Source organism: Chrysochloris asiatica, unplaced genomic scaffold, assembly GCF_000296735.1.
Source record: "Chrysochloris asiatica unplaced genomic scaffold, ChrAsi1.0 scaffold00019, whole genome shotgun sequence".
Classification (NCBI taxonomy): domain Eukaryota; kingdom Metazoa; phylum Chordata; class Mammalia; order Afrosoricida; family Chrysochloridae; genus Chrysochloris; species Chrysochloris asiatica.
The window spans coordinates 30,271,035-30,285,854 of NW_006408537.1; the positions used below are offsets into that span (position 1 = coordinate 30,271,035).

General features: G+C 34.8%; 1 protein-coding gene across 1 annotated transcript in view; it reads left to right on the top strand.

Moving 5' to 3' along the window:
* The window catches only part of SENP6 (SUMO1/sentrin specific peptidase 6), a 167,466-nt gene that overhangs the window by 130,907 nt on the left and 21,739 nt on the right, over positions 1-14,820 (top strand). The window contains exons 14-20 of the mRNA XM_006835793.1: positions 4,540-4,572; positions 5,181-5,358; positions 6,820-7,046; positions 9,783-9,892; positions 10,009-10,125; positions 13,609-13,731; positions 14,684-14,776. Of these exons, the coding sequence (XP_006835856.1) occupies positions 4,540-4,572; positions 5,181-5,358; positions 6,820-7,046; positions 9,783-9,892; positions 10,009-10,125; positions 13,609-13,731; positions 14,684-14,776 (881 nt within the window). The remainder of the gene's footprint in view (positions 1-4,539; positions 4,573-5,180; positions 5,359-6,819; positions 7,047-9,782; positions 9,893-10,008; positions 10,126-13,608; positions 13,732-14,683; positions 14,777-14,820) is intronic.

Consider the following 14,820-nt stretch of genomic DNA (forward strand, 5'->3'; position numbering starts at 1 on the left):
ACTCCACGGCACAACAACAACAATCAAGAATGACATTAAAATTTTATTGATTTTTTTTTTCCCCCCCATGAAAATTACTTGTTAGATTATACATTCTGTCTTAAGTGAAGAAAAACTAATTTTGTAAGTTTATTTGAATAAATAAGAAGCAATATATGTACTGCATAGTAGTCCTGGTGGGATAAAGGACTGGACTGTAAGATCGGTTTGAACCACAAGGTTGGTGATTCAAACTTACCTGCCACTCCTTAGAAACCCTATGTAAGATTGCTATGAGTTGGAATCGATTCAACAACACTTACACCACCAACAGCCATATTACTGCATATATGTATTTATACAGGGTTTTTTGTTTTCTTTTTTAAAATACTAAGTGAAGTATTGTATCTTAAAAAATAATTGTGCTTACAATGTAAAAATGTGCAATGTTGCAAAAATTGATCCCAAACCTTCTCTCCCACAGCACTCTAATCGTTTGCTGAGTATAATTCATTGCAGACACCATTCTCACACTTAGAGGATTTATTAGAGAAGGTGACAGGTTACAATTCAGAAATGTTCACGGCACCGTTCTTTCAGTCAGGACAGCCTCTCCTATGTCTTGCCCATAAGCAGGTCTCTCTCTGTCCCTTGACCCCTTGCCATGGCCTCTGCCCTGCTCTGGCCATGTTACAAAGCTCCTTTCATGCTGCTTAGAAATGCTGTAAGGACACACCACTCCACCACTCCACCACTCCACCACTCCACTAAGCCTCCTCAAAGGCACTTAGGCTCTAGCTCCCCAACTAAGTGCCTACAGGAACTCTGTACTACATACAAGCTGCCTGCCCAAAGGAGACTTGACTTGCTGTATGGTCCAGGAAGTCCACTGCTATCTGGTGCTCTGGCTCTTGGCTCTTATTTTTGCTGCTCCTCTGCTATTTTTCCAGTGTCACAGCTTTCAGCCCCTGGGTCAAAGAAGTTCCTTGTACAGGGATCTCAAGGTCCAAAGGACACACATCACTCCTGGCTCTTCTTTGATGACAGTGAAATTCCCCCTTCCTGTCTCAGTGATGACTAATTTTATGCCTGTGTTAAGAGTTCCAATCACTATAACTCTGTTAACAGACATTCACAATTGAAGCATCTTAGCCTATCAGTATCTTTCTCCTCCTTATTTTACCCAGATCCATTAGGGAAAAAGTTGTTTGGTGGAAGATATTAAGAGTCGAAAACACATAAAATAACTCACTACACCAAAACATTATACTGCTAAACTTCCCTTGTAGTATGATATTTTCCCAGGGAGCATTCTTTGTTGAAGAATAGTGGAACTGTAATTTCTTCAGATGGTATAATTAAAAAGTTAATTTGATGTATGCTTTTTGAATTTCTTTGCCATTATGATGATTACTCTGAAAAACAGATTTTAAATATTTTTCTGTTTTATCAGATTTCCTTCATTTATTATTAGATTGACAAAAATTAATTTAATGATGGAATTGGATAGAATATTAAAATTGAAATGACTTAACATTATTTGAAGTGATTTCACTTCATTTTTCAGTGATAAGATACAAAATCAAAGTTTTTGGCCAACCTAAATTTAGAAACTCTTTAAGAGATAGATATAGGTGAAATAGGTCAAAATCAATTAGTAATATTAATAATTAGCTTAATTATGTGTGCTTTAGATGATATATATAGATATATTTCTTTCTTCTCCTATGTTTCATACAATAATTTTATTAAAATGCCTCCAGATTAGTGTTTAGCTTCTATGTATGTTCAACTATTTTTCAGCCCTAAGTACCCAGTCTTAACCTCTATAGTGAAACCAATTAATGTATTGCTTATAAATGTAAGATTTAAAGGTATTTTTAGTGGCATCCTAAACTTTACCATTGATGTACTTTATATGTTGTTATTTTAGGTGCCGTTGAGTCTATTTTAACTCATAACGATTTTTTATGCAACACAGTGAAACACTGGTTTTATTCCGTCCTCACAAGTGTTGTTACATTTGAACCTATTATTTTTGCCACTGTGTCAATCCATTTCTCTGGGTTCTTCCTCTTTTTTACTGACCCACTGTTTTCATCAAGCATGATGATGTCCTTCTCCCAGTACTGGTTCCACCTGACAATATGTCCAGAGAAATTTATGAGGGGACATAAAGAGTTCATGGAAAGATGGAATTAAAAGTTAATTAAATTTTTCAAAAAAGTTTTTGAAGCCCCCTCAAATTTCCTTTGTTCCTTTTTTTTTTGTACCATGAAAATGCACAAATAGTAGAGTTGAAACATTTGTAGAGTGAATACTCAGACACCAGTTAGACTCCATCGTTAGAATTGTACTGTACACCTGCTTCTCACTTATTGACATGCTTAAGTTCCTAAGACTTGGTTGTTGTACAGAAATGGAGGATGATCACATCAGATCACAAAATGGAGGATCACTGCTTCATTGTGTAACTGCCTAGTTACATGTAAGATAACTGCCAAACTACTGGGAATTGTGACCCAACCAAATTGGTGCATAGTCTTACCCATTGCAGTCAACATTACTCTTTTTTGTTTTGTTTTTTAAAGCTTTTATTGTGTATTGAGTTGAGTGAAGGCTTATAGGACATAGTACAATTTTTACAGTCAGGAAACCATTGCAATGATTTCAATACCCTCCATGCATCCTTAGCCAACAATAATTACCTCGATTACCTTTCTTGGGGAGCTACACATAACACATTGTAAATATATTGGTTGGTTGGTTGGTTGGTTATGTGCCGTGGAGTTGGTTCCAACTCATAGAAACCCTGAACAGGGTTTCCAAGGCTGTAAATCTTTACGGGAGCAGAAAGCCTCATCTTTCTCCCTCGGAACAGCTGATAGTTTTGAACTGCTGACCTTGTGGTTCGTAGCCCAATTCGTAACCACTACGCTGCCAGAGCTCCTTTTGAATGTTGGACAGCATTGCTCTTGTGTTGCTCTCAACCATCTCAGCCAGCATTATTCTTGCCTTGCTCCTCTTTGTTCACTACTGCCAGGTATATGTTGTTAAATCGCAAAATAGTTGGATAGTATATTTTTTTTCCTTTTTGTGTATATAAGATATAATAAGAAAGTTGATAAGTAGGAGCAGGTGTACTTCCTTTTATCGTATCTCCGTGAGCCAGAATCAACTTGACAGCAATGGATATTCATCCCCTTGGTTAGCAATCCATCTTATTTTAAAAATGCATTTCAGAATACTTGGATCCATTTGGATTGTTGTTGTTAAGTTGGTTTCAACTTATAGCCACTCTGTATAGGATTTCCAAGAAGCAGCTGGTAGGTTTGAACTGCTGACCTTATGGTTCCCAGTCCAGTGCTGATCCTACAGTGCCACACCAGGACACCTTTGATTAACTTATGCAAATCCACAAAATAAGTACTGTTGTTGTTGTTAAATGCCGTTGAATTGGTTTCAACGCATAGCTACTCTGTATAAGATTTCTAACGAGCAGCTGGTGAGTTTGAACTGCCGACCTAGCAGTTCAAACCAACCTTGTGGTCCAGTATATAATCCTATAGTGTCAGTCCAGGACATCATTAAAATAATTAGTTAGAAAATTATCATTTTGTAACAGCCAATATTAAATGATTCAGGTAAGTCTCTTCAATAGAGGTTGAAGTAATTGAACTAAAGGTTATTAGGAATAGGACATTGACAAGATTCCAAGCATCTCTCTACAAATTATTTAATTACAAGGAAAAATGTTTTTACTGTGGAAAGATCTGGTAGACATTGCTTTAACCAAATTACTAAACTTGAATTATTAATAGTGGGGCTGTTTGACATGATGTGCCTTCTAATGTGATGTAATTGGAAGTATATATTGCCTATGTGCTATTTTGGCTGAAAATGTATGACCTGAATTAATCATGAGGAAAAAAATCCAGAACATTGTGCATTTTGCACACCCTAGCTTGGCTTCTTAAAATGCCATGTCAGGAAGAACAGAGTGAAGGAATGTTTTTGCTCTAGACTATAATAGACTAAATGAGATAAATGCAAATAAAACCTTGACAAGATAATGGATTAGTTAAAAAATAAAATATAAGGGAAAATTTTGACACATTGAGGAATTTGAATATAAACTGTGTATTGAATGAAGTTAATCTTGATTTTCTTAGATGTGGCAATGATGTAGTTGTAAAAAAGTGAATGTCGTTATTCTTGGGGATATATGCTGAAGGATTTAGGGCATTGTCGTTCTGCCCGTTACCTGCTTAAGTAAAGAAAAAGAGATGGTTGAGTGTGGCAAAATAATAACAATTGCTGACTCTCAGTAAGAAAGAAGTTTTCATTGTAATGTTCTGTCAACTTCTGAATTTTTAAAATGTTTTTGAAGAGATACAGAGATAAGAAACATAATCAATACTTAAGCCTCCTTTTCTGAGTGGTATAAGATGAGAAAATAACTCATCTTCTCCTTAAACCCATGGTAGGTAGCTCTTGTACGGTGTGTGTAGCATAACCTTCAAAACTCTGTGACCAGTACTAATGTATTTTATTTTTTAGTTTTGTTTAGATTTCATCAAGATACAGCTAAAAGGTAAGCTGTTTTGATGTTTTATTCACTAGTTATCCAAAGAACATTATATGAATTAAAGGTAAATTATGTTCAAAGAATTCATTAAGATAATACATATATTTTCTTAACAAATAGTGTTTATCTTAACAGTGTAATTTTTCAAACTCAGTCTGTAGCATCACAAAACCAAACTTGATTTATATTTTATATATATATATATATGTGTGTGTGTGTGTGTGTATGTGTATGTATGTGTGTGGAGTCCTGGTGTGGTGCTGTGGGCTAATTTGTCAGACTGCAAAGTCGTTTGAACTGCAAGCTTGGTGGTTCAAGCTCACCAACTGCTCCTTGGAAATCCTATACAGGGTTGCTATGGGTTGGAACAGACTCAACAGCACTTAACAACAACATATATGTATACACACACACACACATATATATGTATATATACACATACACACATATGCTTATACTTCATTTACAACCTTGTTTTCATATGAGGAGAAATAAAAGTATCTTTGTATAATAAATATCTTACTTTAAACATCTATTTCCTCACAATTTACTCCATCCATGACTTTGCCCTATTTGAACTGATTCCTTTTCCATTTGCCTTTGTTTTCCTTTCGAACCAGAAAGTGATCCTGTAGCGATTACTTTAAATACCTCTGATCTAACTAAATGTGAATGGTGTAACGTTCGAAAATTACCAGTGGTGTTCCTACAGACAGTACCGGAAGTTTATCAGAAGCTGAGCATGCAACTGCAAATGAATAAAGAGGATAAAGAAATAAATAAGTTAACAAGTAAGTTTTATATAGGAGGTATAATTTACTTTAATAATTTGCAAAGTAAATTAAGTAGAGTACATATCATTTATAGCATAGCAGGATGTGAGTGTACTTTGATAGATGTTTTAGTTTTTATTATCATGATAATCCTGAAAACTGCTTTATAGTAGATGCTATTGTCCCCGTTTTACAAATGAGGAAAATTTCATAGAAGTGGCAGGGCTGAAAATAAATTCAGGGTTGCCTACTTAAAAAGTTTTCAAGACTGGAAATCAAATTCAAAAAAGAATTGTACTTTTTTTTATTATATCACATGTAATCTGAGTAAAAAGGAGCTCTGGTAGCGTAGTGGTTACGAATCGGGCTGCAAACCTTAAGGTCAGCGGTTCGAAACTACCAGCTGCTCCACAGGAGAAAGATGAGGCTTTCTACTCCCGTAAAGATTTACACCCTCGGAAACCCTATTACAGGGTCGCTATGGGTCGGAACCGACTCGACGGCACTTAACAACAACAACAACAATCTGAGTAAAAGGAAGATTTTTAATGCAGTATAAAAGTGCTAAATATAAATCATCCACTTTAATAGTGAATCCTGAAAACTTAGCCCTACGGGGAAGATTTCTAGTTCTTAAAACAGATCTGTATCCTCTACAATAAATAGATGTCGTTCTCTAATTTAATTCCCTCTACTTCTAATATTTTTGAATTAGCATGACTAACTCTAATTTGTTATTACTGCTTTCAGTTTAATGATGATTAAATATTAATTACTGGTAAAGCTTTCAAGGAACCCTGGTGGTGTCATGGGTTACAGGTTGGAGCTGCTAACCACAAGGTTAGCCACTTGAAATCCACCAGCTGTTCCAAGGGAGAAAGATAAGGTTTTCTGCAATTGTAAAGATTTACATCCTAAGAAACCCTATACAAGTTCACTAAGTCAGAGCCAACTTGATGGCACACAGTAAGAGTTAGAACATTACTAAATAGCAGGTTTTGCAGTTAAAGTCTCTAGAGATTATAGCAATATGCTAGACAGTTTTCTGTTTGAGATTGACAAAATAGAAACTGATACGTTTTTAAAACTGTAAATAGATTTGGAATCTATTAGATAAAGTAAGTTATATCCATGATTAGGTTTTTCTTAACTAGGCTAATGTGTTCTAGTTCCATTCTCTTAATAAATAAGGAGAGAGAATATTGTGAGTTAACACTGTTCCTGGTCTTTATTCCAGTATTTTTTGTGTATGTACTGTATGCCAAACATGGTTTGGGCTATTTATACCAAGATTTCTGGTAATAAGTTGGATATAACTTAATTGTTACTCTTATTCTAATGGCCATGAGGGTGCTTTAAAAAATTGTTTAAAATGAAATTAAAAGATCATGGCTTTTTTTTTTTTCATGAACTTTTTGAAGTCCCCTCATATTTATTTTGTTTATGTACACTTTTAATATTCCATTTATTTCTTTTCAGATCTGGAAGAACAATATATTATTTTAATTTTTCAAACTGGCCTTGATCTTCAGACAAATATAGTATTTGAAAATATCATTACTGAAATTGGCATAAAGAATAATATTTCCAGTTTTTTTGCAAAAATTCCCTTTGAAGAAGCCAATAGTAGACTTGTTGCCTGTACAAGAACCTATGAAGAAAGCATCAAAGGAAGTTGTGTACAAAAAGAAAACAAAATTAAAAATGTAATTATTTTTTAGCATGTTTATCATTTTAAATAATGGGTAACTTTAAAGGAAAAATGTTTGTATTACTGCTCATTTAATGCTCATGTCTGTTTCAGAATGATTTGCTTTGATATGTGATTTGTGTATTATTTTCTTTCAAAATACACTGGTGTGGCACTGTAGGATAAGCACTGGAGAGCAAGGTGGGTTTGAACTGCAAGCTCGGCAGTTCAAACCCACTAGCTGCTTCTTGGAAACTGTCTTCTGCTGTGAGTCGGAAATGGCTTGATGGCACTTAACAACAATTGACCGATGACACAAGTACAAGGGAACCTCAAAAAATTCATGGAAAATGGAATTAAAAGTATACACCTTTTTTCTTAATATAAGCAACCATCAAAATCAAGATATTTTAGTAAGTAATGATACCAGCCATTTAGTCCATCTGTAAAGAATTCAGGGTCCTGGCAGTTTAGCCTGGTCACTGTAGTGTATCAGTAATGGCGCTGTAGGATAAGCACTGGATGGCAAGGTTGGTTTGAATTGGAAGGTCGACCGTTCAAATCTACCAGCTGCTCCTTGCAAACCCTATAGAGGGTCACTTTGTGTTAGAACCAACTTGAGGGCACGTCACATTGATGAAAGGTATGAGCAGGAGCATTGTCATGGTAGAGAAAAACTCTGATGAAGCTTTCCTGGCCTTTCCTGCTAAAGTTTTAACTAACTTTTTCTAAATACTCTCATAATGCGATACCATCATTCTTTGGTCCTCTAGAAAGTAAACAAGCAAAATAATTTCAACAGCCCCCCAAAATTGTCACCATGGCCTTTGTTTTTGGCCTGTCTGCTTTTGTTTTGATGGGACCACTTCCGTCTCTTGGTAGTCATTGCTTTGATTGTACTTTTAGCTTTAGCATTGTTCTCCTAAAGCCATGTTTAACCTCTTATTAAAACATTTCATCCAAGAAATACTTTAGAATCTTGATTCCACTTGTTTAAAATTTCCATTGAAAGTTTTGCTCTTAACTGCAGTTGATCTGGGCACAACAATTTTGATACCCATTGAGTGAAAAATGTTGCTGATGTATATCCGTTTGTATGTAACATCTTCATACATGTTTGAAAACTTGAAAAATAGAAAATGCTTGTCATTTGATGTTGGTTGTCAACATACTTAAATGATTGAGTACCATTGAGTCAGCTCTGACTCAGTAACCCTACATAGGGTTTCCAAGGAATAGCTGGTGGGTTTGAACTTCTAACCTTGTGGTTTGCAGTCCATTGCTGATCCTACAGCTCCATACCAGGAGTCCAAATTCTAGAATAATTAACTCATATAGCCAATTTCAAAGCCACTTTACTAAAGGCAACATTATTTATTATAACACATGGTATACTCTTAAATAATACAAGTAAATACTCTAAATTTGTCACCCATGACAGCAGCTGATTTTTTCTGGCTTAATATATTATGGACATGTAATCTTTCAACCTTGACTACAGACTTGGAAATATGGTTACACAAGGCACAATCTTGGTAAAGTTGAGCAAGGGTTGACTGGAAAAGAGTCACTCACAGTGTTAGTGGAGTAGGAAGTAAAGAGTAGGTACCCATAGCATTACTGGGCTAGGGAAAGAACAGAGGAGGGAAGGGGGAAGCATTCCATTTACTGAGTTGGCTGTAAGAGATAATGCCAAAGGAAGAAAAAAGGAGGCTATAGCCATAAGGCAGTTGAGATGTACCTAAATGTCAATGAAAGACTCTTCTAAAGATCACTTGTTTAATGTAGTTTTGTGTAGCGCAAAGGAGTCCTTGTTGCACAGTGAATAAAGCAGTCTGCTGTTTACTAACAGATCAGCTATTTGAATTCCCAAATCATCTGGGAGAGAGAAATGTGACAGTCAGCTTCCATAAAGATTTACAATCTTCAAAACCTTGTAGGGTTATGAATTGTCTCAATAACTGTGTGTGTGAGTGTGTGTTGTGTATAGCTAATGCTCATTTGGATTGTGCTCCGTGAACTTATGCCTCTACACTCCTGGAAGTCATGACCATTGGATTTAAGTGAGCTTCCACTGCTGTTTTAAAAATCCACTGTATCTGTTCCTTGAATTTTACTAATCTAATATGATTCCTGGTGTGGTGCTGTAGGATAAGCACTGGACTGCACAGCTGATTAGTGCTGCAAGGTTGGGAGTTCAAACTCAGCAGCCATGACTTGGACCCCTATACTGGGTCTCTATGAGTTGGAAAAGACTGGACAGCATTTAACAGCAATAATAGTAGAGAGCTTAGAAAGACAAGATACCAGAAAACCATTGTTTTGTAAATTAGGAGAATATGAGTGTTCTAGAAACTATTATACGTAAGAAGTGAAATATGGTCCTTGAGTTTTTCCTGTTCCTTATTTTTGAGTGTTAGATATCATACTTACTTTGTGGATGTTGTTGTTGTTGTTAAGTGCCATGGAGTCGGTTCCGACTCACAGTGACCCTGTACAGGATTTCCGAGGCTATAAATCTTTACAGGAGTAGAAAGCCTCATCTTTCTCCCGTGGAAGCGCTGGTAGTTTCGAACTGCTGACCTTGCGGCTCACAGCCCGATTCATAACCACTATGCTACCAGAGCTCCTTTTGTGGATAAATACTTTAAATCCTTTTTAATCGAGAGTCATTCTTGCCTTTGTGACTTACTCTTTATTGAAAAGTTTCCCAACTGGTTTCATGAGTTGGTCATTTAATATCCTTTGCCAGGTGTCCTTTGAATCTAAAATACAACTTCGAAACAAACATGAGTTCCAGTGTTTTGATGATGAGGAAGAAACTATTGAGAGCCATACCATCTTCATTGGTCCTGTAGAAAAGTGAGAGAGAATACCTTTTAATTTTCAATACTCTGAATTTCTTTTTGTTTTATTATATCATATATATATATGCATATATATATATATATTTGTTTGTTGTTGTTTTTTTGTTACAGATTAATAGTATATCCTCCACCCCCAGCTAAGGGAGGCATTTCTGTTACTAATGAGGACCTACATTGTCTAAATGAAGGGGAATTTTTAAATGATGTTATTATAGACTTTTATTTAAAGTAAGTTTATTTTCTACTAACTTCTTATCAGACTCTGTTTATTCTATTACATAGTGTATATATTTTATATCGTTGATTTTTGGAGTCAATCTATTTGTATTTTAAATTCCATTACTACCACTTTTTGCATGATATTTGGAAAGCTGTTTAAATAGTCTATTTGTATGGTTGCATTTTAAAAATAGAAATAATGATAATAGTATATAAAAAAAGGAGTTATGAGAGTTAGAGATGACACATGTCAATTGCTAGGAAAAACGTCTAGCACTTGCAAAGTATTCATAGATGATAACTTCTTGTATTATTGTTAGCAGTGCTTTATGCCTATAAAATTATTATTACTATCCTATATTAGGTAATTTGTTGAGAAACTGTAAAAGTATAGTTTCATTTATTTCCATCAATAAATGTTCATCAGGTGCCAGGTATGTGCCAGATATTGTATTAGTAGAAGTTTATAGGATTAAAGCAATAGTAGAACTGTTACCATGGTGTAGACACAGCAGACTAAAGAATTCTGCATTCTCTTTGAGACTGGGAGTTTATGAGGGAACGGGAACCATTCCTGGAAGAGTTTTTATCACGACATCCAATATACACAAACATATATAGTAATATGTGGTATGTTGTAAATTTGTGTTTCCTGATTTGTAATATAAAGTGGATATGTGTGAAACAAAAAATACTTACCATAGTATATTCAGTACTCTGTAATATTTTCTGTTTTGTTCTTGTGTAATTCTTAAAACAAAAAAGCGGTTGTTGAAACTTAACTACAGTGATTTTAGCCTACTAATGGTTTTAACCCATAATTTGGAAATAAAACAATTTGTAGGGGCTATAACTATAGGCCTTTCAGACATCAAAAGGAGAAGGGAATACCACCAAGAACTCTACTTGTATAAATTTGACAACTTAGATAAAATAGACACAAATTTATCACAATCTACCCAATATGAAATAGATCCTTTAGATAGCTCTACAGTCCTGGTGTGGCGCTGTGGGCTAATGTGCTAGTTTTTTAACTGCAAAATCAGCGGTTCAAACTCATCCGCCTCTTGGAAACCCTATACAGATCGCTGTGGGTAGGAACCGACTCTATGGCACTTAACAACAACAACAGCTATTGAAAAACACTAAACTGCTGCCCATGATGTTGGCAACTCAAACCCATCATCTGCTGTGAGGGTGAAAGATGAGGCCTTCTGCTCCCATAAAAGTTGACAACTTTAGAAACCCAAATACCAGGTAGCTTTGAATCAAAATTGACTTGATGGTAGTGGGTTTGGTTTTTAATTGTGTTGTCCTGTGGGTTCTGACTCATAGCAACCCTGTATAGGACTTCCAAGCAGTGACTGGTGGATTTGAACTACCAGTCTTGTAGTTAGCAGTGAAATGCTTATCCTACAGAGCCACATGAGGTATGACTATTAAGAAAATTGAATTCATAATTAAAAAAACAAAACCTCAAGCCCAGATGGTATCAAAGGGAACTTGCCAAAAATTTAAAGAAGAATTAATACCAGTTCTATACAGTCTCTTCTAGAAGACAGTGTAACACTTCTCAGTTTATTCTATGAAGCGAGTATTACCATGATACAAAAGCCAGGCAAAGACAGTATAAAAAAAGAAAGAAAACTACAAACCAAAATCTCCCCCCTAAGTATGATATAAAAAGTCACTAACAAAATGATAGCATACAGAATTCAGCAGTATGTGAGAATTATACACCATAATTGATTGGGATTTATTCCAGGAATGTAAAACAGCATTTGAAAATTTACCATTATAACCCACTATATTAATAGATAAAAGAAGAAAAGTCATAAAATAATACAAATTTATGTATTAAAATAATTTGACAGAATTCTACACCTATTCATGAGAAAATTCTCAACTTGCTAAATGATATTTACAAAAAATCCTAAAGTAGTGTTGTACTTACTGGTGAAGTACTGAACAACTTCCCCTAAAATTTGGTAACAAGGGAGTTCTGACCATCGTATAAAGTAGTAAAAAAATTTGAGATCGCAAAGGAAGAATTAAAAACTGTCCTTTGATATATTTAGGTTTTCTTATGGCACAGTGAGTAAGCTATTGGACTGCTAACCACTAGGTTGTCCATTCAAACCCACCACCTGCTCCAAGAGAGAAAAAGGAAGCTCTTTTTTTTCCATAAAGATTTACAGTCTTGGAAATTGTACATATAGTCCGTATTAGTCATAATTGACTCGACGGCAGTGGATTTATGATATATTTGTGGATGTCATGGTTGTAGAAAATTCCAAGGAATCTACAAACCCCGAGGTTGGCAGTTCAAATTCACCAACTGCTTTTTGGAAACCGTATACAAGGTCTCTATGAGTCAGAACCAATTCAAAGGCATTTCACAACAACAACATAGATCTAATTAGTGAGTTGAACAAGATACAAAATAAATATGCAAATCAACTATTTCTATATATTAGCACAGACCCTATGAACACCAAAATTAAAAATACATATATTTGCAGTCACTCAAATGTAATGCTTAGGTATAAATCTAAAAAAATATATGTTAAGGTATATGCATGGTTTAAATAGAGAAACATGTATGTTTGTTAACTAGAATACTGAACATAGCAAAGATGTCTTTATTTTTCCTGTTAATGTACAGATTAATGCAGCTCCGTCAAAATTCCAGTAAGATTTTTCTTTTTACAGGGACAAAATTGTTCTAAAATTATTTTTTAAAAAAAGCAAAGGAACTGAAACAGTAGAAACAGTTCTGAGAAAAGAGAAAAAAAAGTAGGGACAAATCAATCTACCAAATTCTGTATGCAAGGAGGCTTTTATATGTTAATGGGAAAATTCCATTTTCCTTTTAATCACATTTTTCCATGAATTTTTTGAAGCCCCTTCATGTGTGTATGCACACACACACTATAGAAGTAGTAGACCTGGTGTGGTGCTGTGGGTTAATAACGCTGGACTGCAAAGTTGGTTTGAACTGCAAAGTCAGCAGTTCAAGCTCTCCAGCTCCTCCTCAGAAACCCTATATAGAGTAGCTATGGGTTGGAACTGACTCAACAGCTCTTAACAACAAGTTCTCTAGGAGTACATTCTTCACAAGTTTTTAAGTCCCATCTATTATTTGGCTGGAAGATGGCCTTTGGGAGTGTTGTCAGTTTCTATTTCCAGTTTTTGGTTATTGTGAGTAATAATACAAACATTGATGTACTACAGGTTTTTGTGTAGGCATGTTTACTTTTGATTTTAGCATCTTATAAGTCATAGTTTTGTTTTCAAATATCTCTTCATTATGCAGGAATAACCTGGTGCTTTTCACTGTCTAAAATGAGAAATAAACGTTTCTGATAACTTCTTTTAGCTGTAAGGAATAGATTGATTGTGGCTAGATAGATCATTGATCAGTGCTCGCCTGACTTCAGTATGAAGTAAACTGCTACATATATTACATTGGAATTATTTTTTGTGAATTAGATATTTGGTGCTTGAAAAACTGAAGAAAGAAGAAGCTGACCGAATTCATATATTCAGTTCCTTTTTCTATAAACGTCTTAATCAAAAAGAAAGGAGAAATCTTCATGAAACAACCAATCTGTCGTAAGTCAAACTCTTGTAAACTAGTACTTAGTAATATTGAGACATCATTTAGTTCTATTAGTTTTAAATGATAGTAATTCATCATATTGTAAAGCCTCAGGAACACTTAGAAATCATAAATTTCTAGACATAATAATGAACAGTGTTTCCTAAATATGCCTGATAGGTTTTTTTAAAATTAAGTACAGATTGCTCTGGTTTTTCCTGGATGTTCTTGTAACTAGAGAAGGATCTTATGAATGTAGACTTCTAGTAAACTTTTGGAATAATTCTTTTCTTGACAAGTTGAGGAAATATTTTAGGTAGTAAGTCTGTGTTATCTTCTTTATAATTTTTCTCCCATATATTGAGTATTCAGCTCTAATACTTTCTGGTGAGTATCCAAAAGGAATGTAAAACATTGGAACATTTTTGTTGTACTGTTAAAAGTCTTGAATTGATGGCTGCTTATACATAAAAGAATACATATAAAAGTATTTCCTGCTATTTCGACAGTTTAATTTGTGTCTTTGTGTTGATGACCTCGTTTCTTCAGTGTGCTCATAGTCTTTTCTTGCTTCATCTACCCTCAGATACCATTCGCTATTCCTGTCCTTTTTTTCTCCCAAATTTATGTAGGCAATGATATGACACACATCTCAACATAGTCTCTGGTATCCATACTAAAATAATGCAAATGATGGCGAGATAAGTCTAGGAAAGATAAACTGTTAGACCCTCTAGGAGGTAGTAGCAGGAATTAAATGCCTTTCTTTCTTCCAAGTCCAATTATGTATAATTTCATGGCCTTTCTTAATTCCATCTCAGATACTCTTAGTTTTCTTTCTCATCCTGGATAAACCATCTTATACAAGTGTTGTTTTCTTGATTCTTCATAATTTATCAATCACTGCATTTAAGCTTAAGCACCAGAGACTTTCAGAAACTTGATAATTCATCTCTTGTCTCACAGAATACAGCAAAAGCGACATGGGAGAGTGAAAACCTGGACCCGACATGTAGATATTTTTGAGAAGGATTTTATTTTTGTACCCCTAAATGAAGCGTAAGTAAGAATTTCCTTCACGTAAATTAATGGCAATTTTCAGA